The sequence below is a fragment of the Gracilinanus agilis genome, chromosome 4, assembly GCF_016433145.1.
Source record: "Gracilinanus agilis isolate LMUSP501 chromosome 4, AgileGrace, whole genome shotgun sequence".
Lineage (NCBI taxonomy): Eukaryota > Metazoa > Chordata > Mammalia > Didelphimorphia > Didelphidae > Gracilinanus > Gracilinanus agilis.
In genome coordinates, this window is record NC_058133.1 from 198403558 (window position 1) to 198420050 (window position 16493).

A 16493-nucleotide genomic window follows, 5' to 3' on the forward strand; every position below is an offset into this window, starting at 1 on the left:
AAAAGGAGTAGCATGAAATATAACTCACAAGGCAGGTGGAAGACAAATTGTGGAGGACCTTATAGACATTACAACAATCATTTTTTAAAGAATTGTTGTTCTTCAACTGTTGTTCAGTTGTTGTGTCCAACTCTTCAGTGTTTTCCTGGCAAAGATAATTGACTGATTTGTTATTTCCTTCTCCAGCTCATTTTACAGATGAGGAAACTGAGGCAAATGGGGTTAAGTGACTTTTCCAGCATCACACAACTAGTAGGTGTCTGAAGTCAGAATTGAACTCAGGAAGATGATATGTCTTCCCTGACTCCAGACACCTTTTTATCCACTGAGCCACCTACTAGCTAGGAGGCAATAACTTCCCTTAACTAGTAGTCTTTGATTTGAGGCTGGATGACCACTTATTGAGCATTGAGGATGGTGTAGAGGGAATACTTCAGGGAAAATTTGAATGAGATGGCTTCTGGGGTCTCTTCCAATTTGAGAATCTATGATTCTGTAATTTGTAAACAATGGGTAGGAAAGAGGGGAGAGAGGCAAGTCAAATCAATAAGCAGACCTGGAACTCTATCCTGGTACTCTATCTAGTACATCTGGGTACTAAATAAGACTCTCTTCTTATTGGTGAAGACAAATGTCTCAGTGCAGTAGTAAAAAGACAAAAGAGCTTAAATTCTCTGCTATTTCCCTTCGGAACTCTTCAAGGACATTCTCTTTTCTGGACTCTTTAAGGGTCAAGTTGCTTAAGGGCACTCCTGCTTTCATTCTTCAAGAAGGAATATAGAAGAGGCCAATTCTACTTCAAGTCACTAATGGGAAAGATTCTGAGAAGACATGAGAGGAGCTGGCAGTCTCCATTGAGTCCCAATCTCCAGTTTGCTACTCGAGACCTTAGAGAGTTTTCCTTGGTGAGATCGAGGACCCTTTTCAGTTGAGCTGAGTTACCTTGCTCCCAGTGGGAGAGCTCTTCATTCTGTATTGTCCTGTAAATAGTCTGCTTTGACTATCTTTGATTTCTATTTTGTGATTTACTTCAATAAATGGATTTCTTTGCTATTCACTATATATGTTCATTGTGGAACTGGCATTAAGTGGGAAAGGGGTTAAACTTTAGTATCCGGCTTGGAGTCCATACCCCTCTAAAGTGATAGTGCCATCAGAAGTTAGATGGAACCCAATCATATCTCTTAGACTAATAATATTAAAAGCAGTAGATAGATATAATTCTTGCCTGGGACTCCTTTTCTCTGAGGAGAGCAAGTGGTCTCTGGCCCCAGACTTCTACTCCCCTTCAGCAAGGAACTAGTCTCCTTTGGAATAGGGTAGAGCCATGGGAGTATTGGTTGGGAAAAAGCTAGAAATGACTATTTGAGGGGCCTTGGAAAATCACATGTCTTTTCAAGTACTGAAGAAAACTTGTATATACTTTCATGACACCTTTAGGGCAAGGCCTTTCTTTTTCTTCTTTTAAACCCTTATCTTCTACCTTAGAATCAATACTAACTTAGAAACAATAACTGGTTCTAAGGCAGAAGAGTGGTAAGGGCTAAGCAATGGGGGTGAAAAGTGACTTGCCCAGGGTCACACAGCTAGGAAGTGTCTGAGGACACTTGAACCTAGGACCTCCCATCTCTACTCCTGGTTCTCAATCCACTGAGCTACCTAGCTGCTTCTCAAAAGGTAAGGACTTTCATTTGTATGTTTGTATTTCAAGTAGCTAGCACAGTGCCTGATACTAACATTTTACAAATCTTTACAGATTAATGGATGTAGTTGTGGTCAGTTTGGATTCCTTTGTTTAAGTTTAATTTTTCAATTAATTATTTTATTCCTCTTACATTCCCACTCCTGCTGAAAAGAAATAAAAATATAATAATAATGGCTTAACAGTTATATAGGGCTCATTATGTCTTAGGCACTTTGCTAGGTGCTTTTCAAACATGACTCTGGGAAGTGAGAGCTATTATTATTCTCATTTCACAGATGAAGAAAACTTGCCAAGGGTCATAAACTAGTATCTGAGGCCACAATTGAACTAGGTCTTCCTGACTCCAGGCCCATCAGATCTACACATATGCATGATTAAATAAAACAAATTCCTACATTAGCTAGGTCCAAAAATGCATTCTGTATCTTGAATCTATTATATTGCTGTCAGGAGGTAGTTAGCATACCCTTTATCTTTGGTCCTCTGGAATCATGGCTGGTTCTTTGAATTGATCAGTCTTTCAAAGCTGTTTGATTTTACAATGTTGTTATATTGTTCTCCTGGTTCTGCATCAATTCATTTAAGTTTTATCAAGTTTCTTTAAAACTATCCTTTTTCCTCATTTCTTATAACAGATGTGATCTATTACATAATGTTTTGTCATTCCCTGATTAATGGACACTCCCTTTGTTTTCAGTTCTTTGCTACTACAAAAAAGAGCTGCTATATTTTTGTACATACATTTGGGACCGTTAAAAAGGCCGCCACGGAGCCCGCCGGAGTCCTTTTATTCTTTCTTTTCTATCTTCAGGTATATATGCCTAGTTATGTTACTGTTACCTCAAAGACAAATATGTATGGTTTAATGAATTTGGGGGCAAAGTTCCAAATTGCTTTTTGAAAAAATTTTTAATAGCTGGATCAATTCACAACTCCACCAATAGCAAATTAATGTGCTTATTTCCCCGAAAGCCGGTCCAACATCACTAATTTTATCAGTTTATTGGATGTGGAAGTGATTCTCAGAGTTGCTTTAATTTGCATTTTTTTAAGCATTAATGATATGGAGCATTACTTCATATGGTTTTTGAAAGCTTGAATTTCTTCCTTGGAGAACTTCTTGTTCATATCTTTTTATCATTTACCAATTAGGAAATTACTCTTATTCTTGTAAATTTAGACTCCTTTGCAAACTATGGGTTTTCAATGCAGCTTGTCTTAGAGACGTCATATTTTATTTTTTAAAAAGTCAAGATACAAAAGGGTTAAATATTAAGGCTTGATGGGGGGGCGGGGCGGGAAGAGGATTTCCTTCCTGCCTCTATTAAATTAATAAGCCCAAGAGGCAAACTCTGCCCACTATAAAGATGAGAGAAACTTGAACTTCAATGGCAAATTGTTTAAAGGTTCTTTGCCCCAAAGAAAGATGGCTGACCATCCAAGCCATGCAAAGCCTCTACTGCTCAAAGATGGTTACCCTATCTGATACTATTTGATGGAATTTCTGCCCAAGTCCAAGATGGCGGAAGCCGCCCTCAACCGCTACAGGGATGGTCGCGGGCCGCGGTTTGGGTCAACAGTGTCACATGACATATTCCTAGCCGGAAGTTGAGGGAAAGGCGCCCCTGGCTGAAGCGCCTGCGCATTAGGGTAGAGACGCTGTGAGGCAGGAGGGGACTTAAGCTCGTCCTCAAGAGTTGGGACCGTTAAAAAGGCCGCCACGGAGCCCGCCGGAGCTAACGCTGCTGCTGCTGCTGCCCGGGTTGGAACCGCCGGGCCGCAGCCGGCGGCGATGCCTCGAAGGAAGGTGAGAGAAAAACTGGGTACTTGGCGGGCTCTTGAGGACAGCTTGGTGAGCTGCATGAACTCTGGTCCCGCCCCGTAGCGGCTACATCCCCTCCGTCCGCACCACACGGTCCAGCTGTGGAGCTACTTTCCCTGCCTGAGTCTGGCAGGAAAATGCGGGCTAGATACGGGCCTCGGCCTTGGCTTGCACTATTCCCGTTTTCTGGTTGGCTAGAACTGGGGTCTTTCTGAATTTCAATTGGTCACTAGGATGCGGAGAGCCATACTCATTGGCTCGCCACGCCGTCTGTTTGGGCCCAACGGTCACCTCCCCGCGTGCGGGGGCGGCTGCTGGTCCGGCCCTGCTAGACCACGACTGGCTAGTGGGAGCTATTCCTCTGCTCTTGATTGGTTGATCCTGGCAGTCTGTCGCGCGGGGACCCGCCCCCGGATTAGCTGCATGGGGGTGCCTATTGGCTAGGAGGACTTCCTTTCCTCCCTTCCGCTTTGGCGATTGGTGGGGGGTGGGGCTTTTCGAGTCTTCCTTACTTCCCAGGTGGGAGACATAACAAAGCTGCGGAGTTCTACGATTAAATGGGAATCTGCCATCCTGGAAGCGTACCTCTCCCTCTCCAGCCTGTTGATGCTGTCTCTTGACAGTTGCCTAACTGAGGGTGCTTGTTAACGGTGTTGGTGGGGAGAAGAAGCAAAATTATCCAGAACAAGGGAGGTTGCCTTTTTCATGGAAAAATTGGCTTATTGCAGTTAAAATTTTTAAAGATTTAGCTCAACTTCATCTTACTCCTCCTCCCTAGCTTTTTCATATAGCTTTCAGGTTTTCACAAATATTTTTTAAGTCGATCATTACTGCAGCCCATGGGCGCTGTTGTCCCCATTTTACAAATGAGGAACCTGAGGCAGACAGGTTGAGTGATTCGAGCCCAGAGTTATACAGAAATAAGTATTTAAGTTGGATTTGAACTCAGATCTTCTTGACTTTAGACCCAGCACTTCTTTTTGTTTGTTTGTTTAAACACTTAACCTTCTCCTTTAGAATATCCATTTTAAGTATCAGTTCCAAGGCAGAAATACAGTAAATGCTAGGCTTTTGGTGTTAAGTGACTTCCCCAGGGTCACAGCTAGGAAGTTTCTGAGGCTAGATTTGAACCCAGGACCTCATTCCTGTTTCCATTGGGCCACCTAGTAGCTCTCCCTGGACCCATCCCCCCCCCCCATTTAGTTCATTTCACCACATAATTTTATTTTGTAGATGAAAAAACTGAGTACCAGAGAGACATTGTAATTTGACCAGTCACATCTTGATAGCAGTAGGTACTTCATGGCCCATTGCTCTACTGTACCAAAAGTACCTCACTGTTAACCTCTTGAGTATATTGCCCTGAAAATACTTAGGTCTAGACTGTTCTACTTGTCTTTCCAAAAATTCCTCATTAATAAATTTTAGTTAAAAAATATTACCATCATAGAATTTGAAATGAAACTTGAGATGGTAATTGTTGTCAGGCTTACAGATCATCAAATTTTTGAGTAGATCCCTTAACTCAGTGTTACATTGGAAAAACAGAGATAGCTTCTTAGGATTTTATTTGATGAGATCATAGATCCATGAGAGTATGTGTCTGTTATGAAGGCAGATATAGTGTTAGATCTCTGTTAATAAAAGAGCATTCTACCTTGGAGATCCTTTTGCTCCTGGAGATATTTGCAAAACGGTAATTAGTGGTTAATAGAGATGAAAAAGTTGTATCTGTTGGTCTGCTGTTTTGAGCACCTTTTAACAACTTTATGTGGAAATGCTTCAAGGGGAGAGAGCTTAGGGGAGGACAAAGGAATTTCCCTATTTAATTTGGCTTGCATTCTTTCCCTTGCAATGCTCTTCCACAGAGCATGGGCTCTCATTTTATTTGAGTTAATGTCTGGTTCCTTTCAAATGTGACAGATGTTTAGAGAGAATGAGAGATTCCATCATGACACTGTAACATTGGGACTTAAACAAAAGCCGCTTTTAGAGGCAGAAGGGAAAGAACCTGGTGCTAATTTCTCTTCTTCAGCTTGACCCCGTGATTCCTTGGTCACATCATTCCAGCTATTTGAGGTTGGTAGTTTTCATTTCCAGAGTGTGGAACTGATGGTCAAGTCAAATCTACCCAGGGACATCTTAAAACAGAGTTACTGATATTGTAACTGCAATTTATTTACCTTAGAAATAAATAAATGTCCAGGTACTGTTTAAATGAAATATATTAATTAAAGAGAAATTGACTGTGTGCTGGTAAGAGCATTGTTCCTTTACCCTGTGCTTTGATTTTTATATACTTAAAGTAACTAGAGTATTACATATTGTTTTACTTCTGTTATTAATACAAATCCAAAGGATAAATGCTCCCTTTCTAATGTCTGGATTTGTGATATTACAGAGGAATGCAGGCAGTAGTTCTGATGGAACCGAAGATTCCGATTTCTCTACAGATATTGAGCATACAGATAGTTCGGAAAGTGATGGGACATCCCGGCGATCTGCTAGAGTTACTCGCTCCTCAGCCAGGCTGAGTCAGAGTTCTCAAGGTAAAGAGCATTGTTCTTCCTGACCACCTCTAGGAAAACAGGTGACTTGGCTGGTATCATAGGGTTGGTCCAGTTCTTAGGGAACCAATTCCTTTACTTGTTAATTTCTGTTAAAAAGTCAGGTCATTAAAAGTGGTGCTTTTAGGAAAAATTTAGTCTTTTTCTAACAGGCCCATATGTTTAGAGGCAAACTTTAGCTACTGTTTTTCTGGTTTTACATAAAATGGTTGATGGAAGAAACCTTATTCACCTTTTGACTTGTGCATGACTTCAGCCATTTTATTCTCATTTAGGCCACAGTTTTCTTTTTTGCAAAATGGTGTACCTAATAGAAGTGGTTTGAAATTACAATTTTATCTACAGCAGGGGCCAGGTACACATAATTGTGAGTACATATGTATGTGTACCCTTCTGTGGCTAGCTCTGATCACCTATCCCTTTTGTCTTCGCCTAGAACCAACCTGGGTTGGGGAGAGTGGATTGCAGAAAGTTCTGAGCACATAATTAAGAAAGTCTTTTTGTTGGAGACTGGATTGTGCTTTGAGCTGTTTAGAGACAAGACCTTTTGTTTTTATAAAGCTGAATGTGCTGCAGAAGTTAGGAGGAAATATCTTCCCATGAAACATAAAGTTATGTTTCAAGATATTAACAACCAGTTGCTACTTATGACTTTGCTTTTGTCTTTTTATTTCTAGCTGAAGTTTATTTACTTTCTCCTCTGATTTGACTTGTTCCCAAAATGCAAGGATCATAAAATGACATGGTGTTCTTGGAGAGGGCCATTGCCCTTGTTCAGGGCTTTTGGCAATTCACCAGAAGCTGTGTATATTAAACAACAGCAACACAATGAATATGAGATCAAGGCTTCTTCCTAGTTTGTTTGACCCCCTGGGGAATAGCTTTTCTCCTCAAAACACTGGATTTTGCAGTTTTCCTTTTTCCCTACTTAGGAATGTTGCAAAGGAAAAAAAATGTAACATATCTATCTCACATTTCTTTAGCAAGCTTAAAATATGTTTAAATCTTGGGTATGTTTTTCCTTGTGACAAGTTTTAGACTTCTAAGGTTTTAGCATTGGAGAGACATGGAATAATTCAGTTTTGAGTGCTTTAGGGCAGGTTTTACTATCCATCAAGATTTAAGTGCTTTCATGTGTATGGTGCTGTGAGACACTGTTTAAAGAAAATGAAATAGCTTGATGCTCTTGATGTCTGTAAATCCATTAGGATGATGATGTTTGAAAGAGTGTCCAAGAGAGTGACTAAGAGCATAGTTGGTTTTGGTGTAAGAAAATATTTGTGCATAGTAACTTGTGTAGGTGGACTGCCACTTTATGTGAGATGAGATCAGATATTTTGGGGACTACCTATGGTCGGTTGTTTTTCAATTAATAAACATTTATTAATGTTCTGCTATGAGGCAGGTGCTTCATAAACCAAGACAAAAATGAAACAGTCCTTACTTTCAAGGAGCTTTCATTTTATAGAGGGAGACAACAATGCATATTCTTTTTTTTTTTTTTTTTAAACAGGGAGGGGGGAGAGCAGTTGGGGGAAATGAGGAAGAAAACATTTTGAAGGTGTTACTTGAACTGAATCTTTTCATTTACTTATCCACCTAATCTATTTTTTAACATTCATCATTAGCATTTTCAGTTCCAAATTCTCCTTCCCTCTGACCTATGGTTGGTTATTGATTTGACTCCAACTGATTACTTATGTGGCTTGTGGAAAGATGGGTCCTGCATCAAATTAATTTGCTTTTGGATGGGAGGAACAATATTCTTTAATGATTTCTCTGATTTGTTTTTAAATGATACTAGATTCTAGCCCGGTTCGGAACTTGCAGTCATTTGGCTCTGAAGAGCCAGCCTATTCCACTAGAAGAGTGACTCGTAGTCAACAGCAGCCCACTCCTGTGACACCGAAAAAGTACCCACTCCGGCAGACCCGCTCATCTGGCTCAGAAACTGAGCAAGTGGTTGATTTCTCAGATCGAGGTAAGTGGGAAAAGATATGTTTAAAGGCGTTTATGAAGGAGTTGGTAAGCTTTTCAAAGTGGGTTGAGTGTTTACCTTAAATGGGTACCTGGGAATGGCATGATACTGGCTATGGTGAGAAATATGGCTATTAACTTAATGTCTGGTGTGTCTCTCTATTAGAGCAGTTTGGCTCTGGATTAGTTCTGGGCTCCAGAAATTCTGTAGCCATCCAACTGATCCCAGCCTGAGAGATTTCAGGGAAATCAGTTTATTTCATTGGCCATTGGGGATTTTGGGGTAGGGTGGACTCAGAAGTCTGGTACCAACTTAGTCTTTTAGAGTCCATTCAAATGAGGATAACTTTCATTGAATGTCTGTGTTGGAACTTATGGATGATTTTCCATCATCAGTAGGGCATGTCAGTTCATTGGGATAGTGACTCTTCTGTATAAGTCTGGAGGCCTTGGGAGTAAGTTGGACATTTGGGTTGATGCAGTCCATGTGGTTTCTGCTTGTAAAGGTAGTTGATTGAATTTATCTTCTTGTGCATATTATACTGGAAGGAGAGAGTGGGCTGGCAATAGTTTTGTTGTTTTTTTTAACTTCTAAGCAACCTAAATTATTTTTGGTCTTTGTGAATGGGGCAGGAGCCATCTAAATGAAATATTTTAAGTTTTTCAGACTAAACTTTAGCCACTCATGGAAACTGCTCACAAGAAAAAAAAATGATGATGGTTCTTTCTCTTCTCTTTTTTTCCTGTCCATCTCAATGATCATTGTCATGGCCAAAAGGGCCTTGATCAGTTGGGTGAAATGACAGAATCTGTAAATCAACATCTGCATAATTGAACATAGATTTTAGTTATGATGTTGTGTTATAGGAGCTCACCACTTGCTTCTTCATTAGATACCAAGAACACAGCAGATCATGATGAATCTCCACCCCGAACTCCTACTGGCAATGCACCTTCCTCTGAATCTGATATTGACATCTCTAGTCCCAATGTGTCCCATGATGAAAGTATTGCCAAGGACATGTCTATGAAGGATTCCGGCAGTGACCTGTCTCATCGTCCTAAGCGCCGCCGCTTCCATGAAAGCTACAATTTCAACATGAAGTGTCCAACACCGGGCTGTAACTCTTTAGGTCAGTTTATCCCAATTTTAGGTTTTCTTGTATCTCTCAGTTCTTTCCCCTCTGGGTTAAGATGAACTAGACGTTTTATGCCCTGTTTTGATTCAAACTCTTGAACTTTTCAGTCAAAAAGTATAAGTATTGATATATAATAATACTGTAAGAGATCGCATATGTCACACTTAGAGAATCACTACTTTATAAGAAAGTGAAATAACTTTTCTACCATACTTGAAAGAATTGCTTCCTAAGTCTTGAAAGTATATGGTTTGTATCCAATAATTTGGGGAGGGGAGTGTTTACATATTGCTTATGGCTAAATAGTCAGGTGAGGTTTTTTCATTGGATAGAATTAGGGGTAAATTTGAATTCACTGCTTGATAGGGAAGAAAGCCCATAACTTTTCCTCCATCGTTGATTCATATTTACTGATGGTTTAGAATGACTGCACTTGAGCCACAGAGACTGGCTTTTGAGCATTTATTTGTGAGCTTCTTTACATTGATCATATGAAGCCTCTTCTTTTCTTTTTCTGGAAGGCAAAGGAATCTTCCCTTTCTGCATCATTCGTCCTCTGCTCAAAATTAAAATTAAAATTGATTATTTCCACAGGGCACCTAACAGGGAAGCATGAAAGGCATTTTTCCATATCTGGATGCCCACTATATCATAATCTTTCAGCTGATGAATGCAAGGTAATTTGCTTCTTCTCATTTTTAGAGCATTATCTTTTTAGTGACCTCTCGAGCTTAAGGGAACTTCCATATCAAAGGCTGCTGGGGAAGCCATCTTTTCCTTCTCATTTGCTTAATAATTTGCACATGGATGGACTGATTGGAATAATGCATGCATCAGATTGTACTCTAAAATAGGCCCATTACCCTTTCCGGCTACTTACAAATGATACTTCCTAAATTTTCTGAGAATGTCCTTCCTAGACTACCTGTAGGTGCTTGGTTAAAACTTTGAAGGAGTCTATTTGCTTGGGAGTTGCTGCTGCTTTTAAGGATGTAGTTAGAGAATTGGTTGGGGCATCAGTGTTTGGCTTTTCTAACATAATAGCTACCATTTATATAGTGCTTTCAGGTTTGCAAAGTGCTTTACATAGGTTATCTCACAACAATCTCTGAAAAACTGAAAAAAATCTGAAAAAGCTTCAAGTATCAACCTGGGTCCTGAATGGGTTTCTTCTGAAGTATCTGGGTAGGTTAGCACAACTGGTTAAATCATTGAGCTCTAACCAGGGAGCCTGGGGTCACTTCTTTGATCTCTTTCTGAGGAAGTTAATTTCATCAAGGAAAATTCCAGTCATTGGCCATAAACTGCACCCTTAACTCTTGCCTTACTACCTGACATATTTTTGTTCTTGGTTACAAGTAAAGGTGTATAATTTTCAGAAATTTTAAAGCCTTTTATTAAAGTGAAAACAAATTAGGGAAAATTTCAAAATATATTTTCATTCCCTCTATAGATTTAGATTTTTTGTTTAGAGGCATATTATATATGACTAACTTTTTAGGCTTTCAAAGTTACCGTGTTAATAGAATGGAAGGAAGGAAAGATGGAAATAAACATTTATTAAATACTTCATTCCAGGAATGGGGCAAAGTATTGGGGATGCAAATACAAGCAAAACGTTTGCCCTTGTCCTCCAGGAGCTTCCATTTTAATAGGGGAAAACAGGTGGAGTAGCTGAGGTGGGAGCATTCTTGGTTCTGATGTCCAGAGAAGTCAAGAATAGGGTGAGCTCCATGGTAAAGGGGATGATGGACTGGCTTTTCAAGGGCAAGGATACCCCAGGAAAAAAGTTCCAGAATGAGCTAGCACTAGAGGGCTATGGCTCAGAAGTCCAGAAAAAGACAGGAACAGGGTTCTTTCAGGAAAAGAACTATCTCTTGTATTTTATCTTCCTATCACTAGTGCCAAGTATATTGCCTGATGTGAGGTAGATGTTTAATAAATGTCTGTTCAGTGACATGAGTTTATTTTTTTTTCCTAAACCCTAACCTTCTGTCTACTGTGTTTTGGTTCTAAGGCAGAAGAGTGGTAAGGGCTAGGCAGCTGGGATCAAGTGATTTTCTCAGGATCACATAGTTAAGAAGTGTATGAGGTCAGATTTGAACCCAGGACCTTCCATCTCTAGACCTGGCTTTTTATCCTTTAAACCATCTAGCTGCCCCCTACATTTGAGTTTTTAAATAAAAACAACACACTTCTTTTCAGTTCCTCAGTAATGTGAGATTCACAGAGTACTAGAGGAAACTTATACTTTTAACTTCCAACTCTGAAGCCTGTTCTCTCTTCTGAATCTTTTGACTGAGAAGGGCAAAAATTCCTTTCCTACTACTCTTGACACATGTCAGTGTCCATTTCACTCTGAAGCCCATTTAGAAAGATAAAAATAGATCCACTGTTCTCTGGTTAAAAAGTTGACAAGAAGATGGCTTCTCTAAGCAAGGAGACATTGGATCCTTCCTTGTCTTGTGAAGATGGTAGCACAGTGCCCCTATTTAAAAATCAAACTGTACAGCTTGTATTCAGTGTGCTTCACAGAAGTCTAGTTCAAATATGCACAGAATCCCCATGGTAACATACTATTTGAAGACCTTTAAAGAGGGGAAAACCATTACCTCTCAAGGCAACCTATTTTCCTTTGATACAAATCTCATTCTTGATCAAGTTTTTTGGTTTATTTTTACCAACGTTTTGCTTAAACTTTGCCCATTTGCAGCTCCCACCCATGGCTTTACTGTCCACTCCTCTGGGGCCAAACTGAACAAGTCTAATTCCTCCATCACATGAAGGCCTTTAAATACTTGAAGACATCTGCCACGTTCCCACTGCATCCTCCTTTCTTTCTCCAGACTAAATATGTCAGATGCCTTCAGCTGTTCCTCATATGACAAAGACCCAGGGCTCTTCAAGACTTAACAGTGATCTGTTACTATAGATATATTATATAAAAACACAAGGGAGGCAGAAGAGTTAAGTGGAATGAATTCTGAATTTGAACTCAGAAGACTTGGTTTTGCCATCTGCCACCCATCCAAGGATGGGCAAACCCTTATGGGCTTTAGTTCCCTCATCTATAAAGTGAAAGGGTTGGGGCAGCTGGGTAGCTCAGTGGATTGAGAGTTAGGCCTAGAGACGGGAGGTCCTAGGTTCAAATCCAGCCTCAGACACTTCCCATCTGTGTGACCCTGGGCAAGTCACTTGACCCCCATTGCCCACCCTTACCACTCTTCTGCCAAGGAGCCAATACATAATTGGGTGTTTTGCCAAAATTATTATGGGGGCAGAAAAGGCTATCAATATATCAAAATCTTCCCTGAAATATTTTATTCATTCTCTGATCCCACCCCACCCCCCTTGTCCATACTTCCCCCTGCCAATATATTCCAGACATTTTTGGCTTCTGTTGAAGGGAAAGTGAGGAAAAAATGGAAGAAAAAGTTTTATCCTTGAATTTTCATGGGGATATTTTTTATTTTAATAAATGGTTATATACATAGGGTTCATCATTCCCTATCCCAGTTCCCAGGGAGAATGGAAGACTGACTGGCTTAGGCAAGTGGCCACATTGTAAGGGTCTTGGATTTTGCTTTTTGTTTGAAAGGGCACTAGGCTTCCAGTGAGAGGACACACATTCCCCATTGAATTTTCCCAGTTAGCTGTGTGACTGCGCTCTATTCTCTGCTCTCACCTCTCTGGTCTTCAGCTCCTCTGTCTGGAAAAGAAAAGAGGCATAACATTACCTGACAGATCTCACAGGCATCCGATGATGCTAAAATGAGATAATCGATGGGAAAACACTTTGAAAGTAAAAGTGTTCTGTAAATTTAGGGACCTATTATTAAAATTTATTTCTCAACTTCAGATGATTTGTAGTCTGAACTTTGCCTAACGCCTACTCTCACCGTGTGCATAATGGTAGTTGGGGGTTTTTTTCCCTTCCAGGTAAGAGCACAGAGCAGGGATAAGCAGATAGAAGAGAGAATGCTCTCCCACAGGCAAGATGACAACAATAGGCATGCAACCAGGCACCAGGTGAGTGCCTTACTAGAGTAATGGCCACTCGTAATTTTGTGACACATCTGAGGCCTCCTTCGGAGCTTACTTTTTGCAGCTAGGTATGAGCCTCATATTAGATGTAGTTCATATGTTTGATGAATAAGGTATTGCCCATATCCATCGCTTCCTATGTGCTTATATTTGATTGGCTTCCAACCCTTTGCTACAGATTTGTTTAAGAAATGTATAAACATTAGAAAGGGCTTTGTAAACTGTAAAGCACTGTATAAATGTCAGCTGTCGGCTCTCTACCTCACAAGACAGTTGTGAGAAAAACTACAATTTGTTGTAGGGAACAAGCCTCCAAATTGTTTATTTATTTAACTTGTGATTATTCCATGACTGGTGGATTCCATGGGGTAGAAATATAATTCAGTTAGAATTTAAAAATACTTTATATAATCTCATTTGATTTGTATGTAAACCTAATTTTAGTATCCTAATTTTACAGATTAAAAAGCAAGGATTTTTTTTTTTTTAGCAAATAATTCTGTTTAGAAATGGAAAATGGAGATATTTTGTGCCTTCAAGGACCTTAAAGTTTAGTAATGGAGATGAGACCTATACGTAAATAATATCAATCAGAAAGTGATTAACTGTGTAAGAAAAATAAAAAGCAGGGGCTAAAGCAGTCCAAGGAGAGATGGGTCACTTCTAACTAGGAGCATCAAGGAAGGTTTCACACAAGACAAGATATATGAGCGACACTTTGAAGGAAGGGAAGGATATTAATAAGTAAAGATGATTGGGGTTTTGGAAATGGGCTGGATAGGACAAGGTGTGGGGCATTTGTTTCAGGCATTGGGCCAGATATAAAAAGGTATAGAGGCTAGAGAGGAAAGTAAGTGATAGGGCCAAACAGCCTTGTGGGACTGAAGGATATGATATAGGAGGAGAGATATTATGAAATAAAACTAAAGGAGTAGGATTTTTTTTTCTTGTTTTAAACCCTTGCATTCTGTCCTAGGAACAATTCTAAGACAAGAGACACAAGGGCTAGGCAAATGGGATTAAATGACTTACCCAGGATCAGGCATCTAGGATGTATCTGAGACCAAATTTGAACACAGGCTCTCCTGACTAAAGGCCTGGAACTCTACACTGTGCCACCTAGCTGCTCCTAAGGGAGTAGTTTTAACTCTGAATGGGGAAGACCAGGTTAAAGAGTTTGTATTTTGTTTACTACATAAATAACATGAAGGTTTTTAAGTAGGGAAGTAAAATTATCAGTCCTATACATTAGTGAGATTAATATTGTAGTGACATGAAGGATATACTGCTGAGGCATGAGATTGGAAATAGGAAGACCAGTTAGACAGCTCTTAGACAGTTTGATAATGGTCTCAAGTAGGATGGTTGAAAGCAGAAAGGAGGGAATGAATGCAAGAAATAATCAGGTATACTTGACAAGATTAGATGGGGATATGGAGAAGGGGGCAGAAGACAAAGATGACCCAGAAGTTCTTTTTTTTTTTTTTTTTTTTAAACCCTTCTGTCTTAGTATTAGTTCTTAAGACAGAAGAGCAGTAGGGGCTAGGCAATGGGAGTTAAGTGGCTTGTCCAGGATCTCACAACTAGGAAGTTTTGGAGGTCAGATTTGAACCCAGGTCCTCCCAACTCCAGACCTGATTCCCTATCCACTGTACTATTTAGCTGGCCTCTCCCTGCTTTAGAAAAAAATTATTTTTTATTGATTTTTTAAACCCTTCCCTTCTTTCTTCATATTAATTCTAAGACAGAAGAGTGATGACCCAGAGTTTCTGAGTAAAATTGTGATGAATGTAACAGATGCATGAAGTTAGAAGGGCATATTATGAATGGAAGATAACATCTTTTGGGCAAGTCAAGTTTGAAGTGTCACTGGGATTAGAGAGAAGAATGAGCACAGAGTTGGGGGAGGTAGCAGGACCAGCTGAGAGTAACATTGAAATCACAGGAAGGAAAGGTGATCGTTTGATCATAGCCTGGGAAGGAAGTCCAGGATTGTTCTAAATGATAGGAGAGGAGAAGGAGGAGGAGGAAGAGAGAGAGAGAGAGAGAACACGAACACAGATACATATGTGTATATGTATATATCTTTGTATCTCTAGGTAACTATGTGTGCGTGTGTGTCTATGCATACAAGTGTATCCATATTGTGTATGTATACATGTGTGCACATGTGTCTGTCTCTATGCATGTGCACAAATGTGTGTCTGTACACATGTGTTTATAGATGTGTGCATGCACATATCTGTGAGTGTGTCTGCCTATACCTATGTGGGCATATGTATATCTATGTATACTTGTGTGAATGCACAATACAATCTTTGTATACCTGTGTGCACATGCATGTATACCTGCATGTGTGTGTAAGTCTGTGTGCATGTGTGCACATATACAGACTAGTTTTAAAATTTGCCCAGAGATCCACAGAGTAACAGTTCTGTTCCCAGTTGTTCCCTTGGTTGGCCACCCCCTCAGTGCTTTCCATACTATAGTGGGATTCCAAATCTGAAGTTGCTCCACTTGCTAGTTTCCTTCTCCTGCTTTGTAGGCACCAACAGAAAGGCAGCTTCGCTATAAGGAGAAGGTGGCTGAACTCAGGAAGAAAAGGAACTCTGGGCTGAGCAAAGAGCAAAAAGAGAAATATATGGTAAGATTCTAAATATATGATTTTACCAAAATCTTGTGAGTTACATTTAACACTTTAGATTCGATGTGTTTCTTGCTTAATGTACTTCCTATTTGAAATTACCTAAAAGTGTACTGATACAAGTTTACTGAAATTCAGCAGAAGTTACTATAATAACATGAAGGCTGTTGATGGAGTTTCCTGAAAGGTGAGTGGGACATCATATGAAAATGGTATTTGGGTCTTCTGAGTTGTGGATAATTAGCACAAAAATCCTATCATTAAAAAAAAAGTCCTTTCCTGGCCCCATCATTCCCTCAAGCTATCATCCTTTCTCTTCCTTTCACAGTGAAACTCTTTGAAAAGGATGTCCCAACTCATTGCCATCATTTGTTCTCTCACTTCTTAGCGCTTTGCAGTTTTTCTTCCCATCTCATCATTCCACTGAACTGGCAAACCCCAAATTAGAAGTGAACTCTTATACTTATTCTTAGGGCCTTTTCTCAGTCCTCTTCCTTCTTGGCCTCACTGCAGCTTTGGACACTGTTGACCTCCTCTCCTGGATACTCCCTTTTTCCTAGGTTTTCATGACACTGCCCTCTCTTGGTTTTGCTTC

The 16493-nt window shown here is 39.9% G+C and overlaps 1 protein-coding gene across 6 annotated transcripts in view; it reads left to right on the forward strand.

Moving 5' to 3' along the window:
- Positions 1–3497: 3497 nt before the first annotated feature.
- KAT7 (lysine acetyltransferase 7) overlaps positions 3498–16493 on the forward strand; it is a 28305-nt gene continuing 15309 nt past the window's right edge. Inside the window, exons 1-7 of one of the 6 annotated variants that reach the window (XM_044676515.1) lie at positions 3498–3512; positions 5929–6076; positions 7899–8075; positions 8965–9204; positions 9805–9887; positions 13150–13239; positions 15800–15898. In XM_044676515.1, coding sequence (XP_044532450.1) covers positions 3498–3512; positions 5929–6076; positions 7899–8075; positions 8965–9204; positions 9805–9887; positions 13150–13239; positions 15800–15898 — 852 coding nt within the window. The remainder of the gene's footprint in view (positions 3513–5928; positions 6077–7898; positions 8076–8964; positions 9205–9804; positions 9888–13149; positions 13240–15799; positions 15899–16493) is intronic. The other 5 variants (XM_044676516.1, XM_044676517.1, XM_044676518.1 and 2 more) reach the window with 5 other exon arrangements.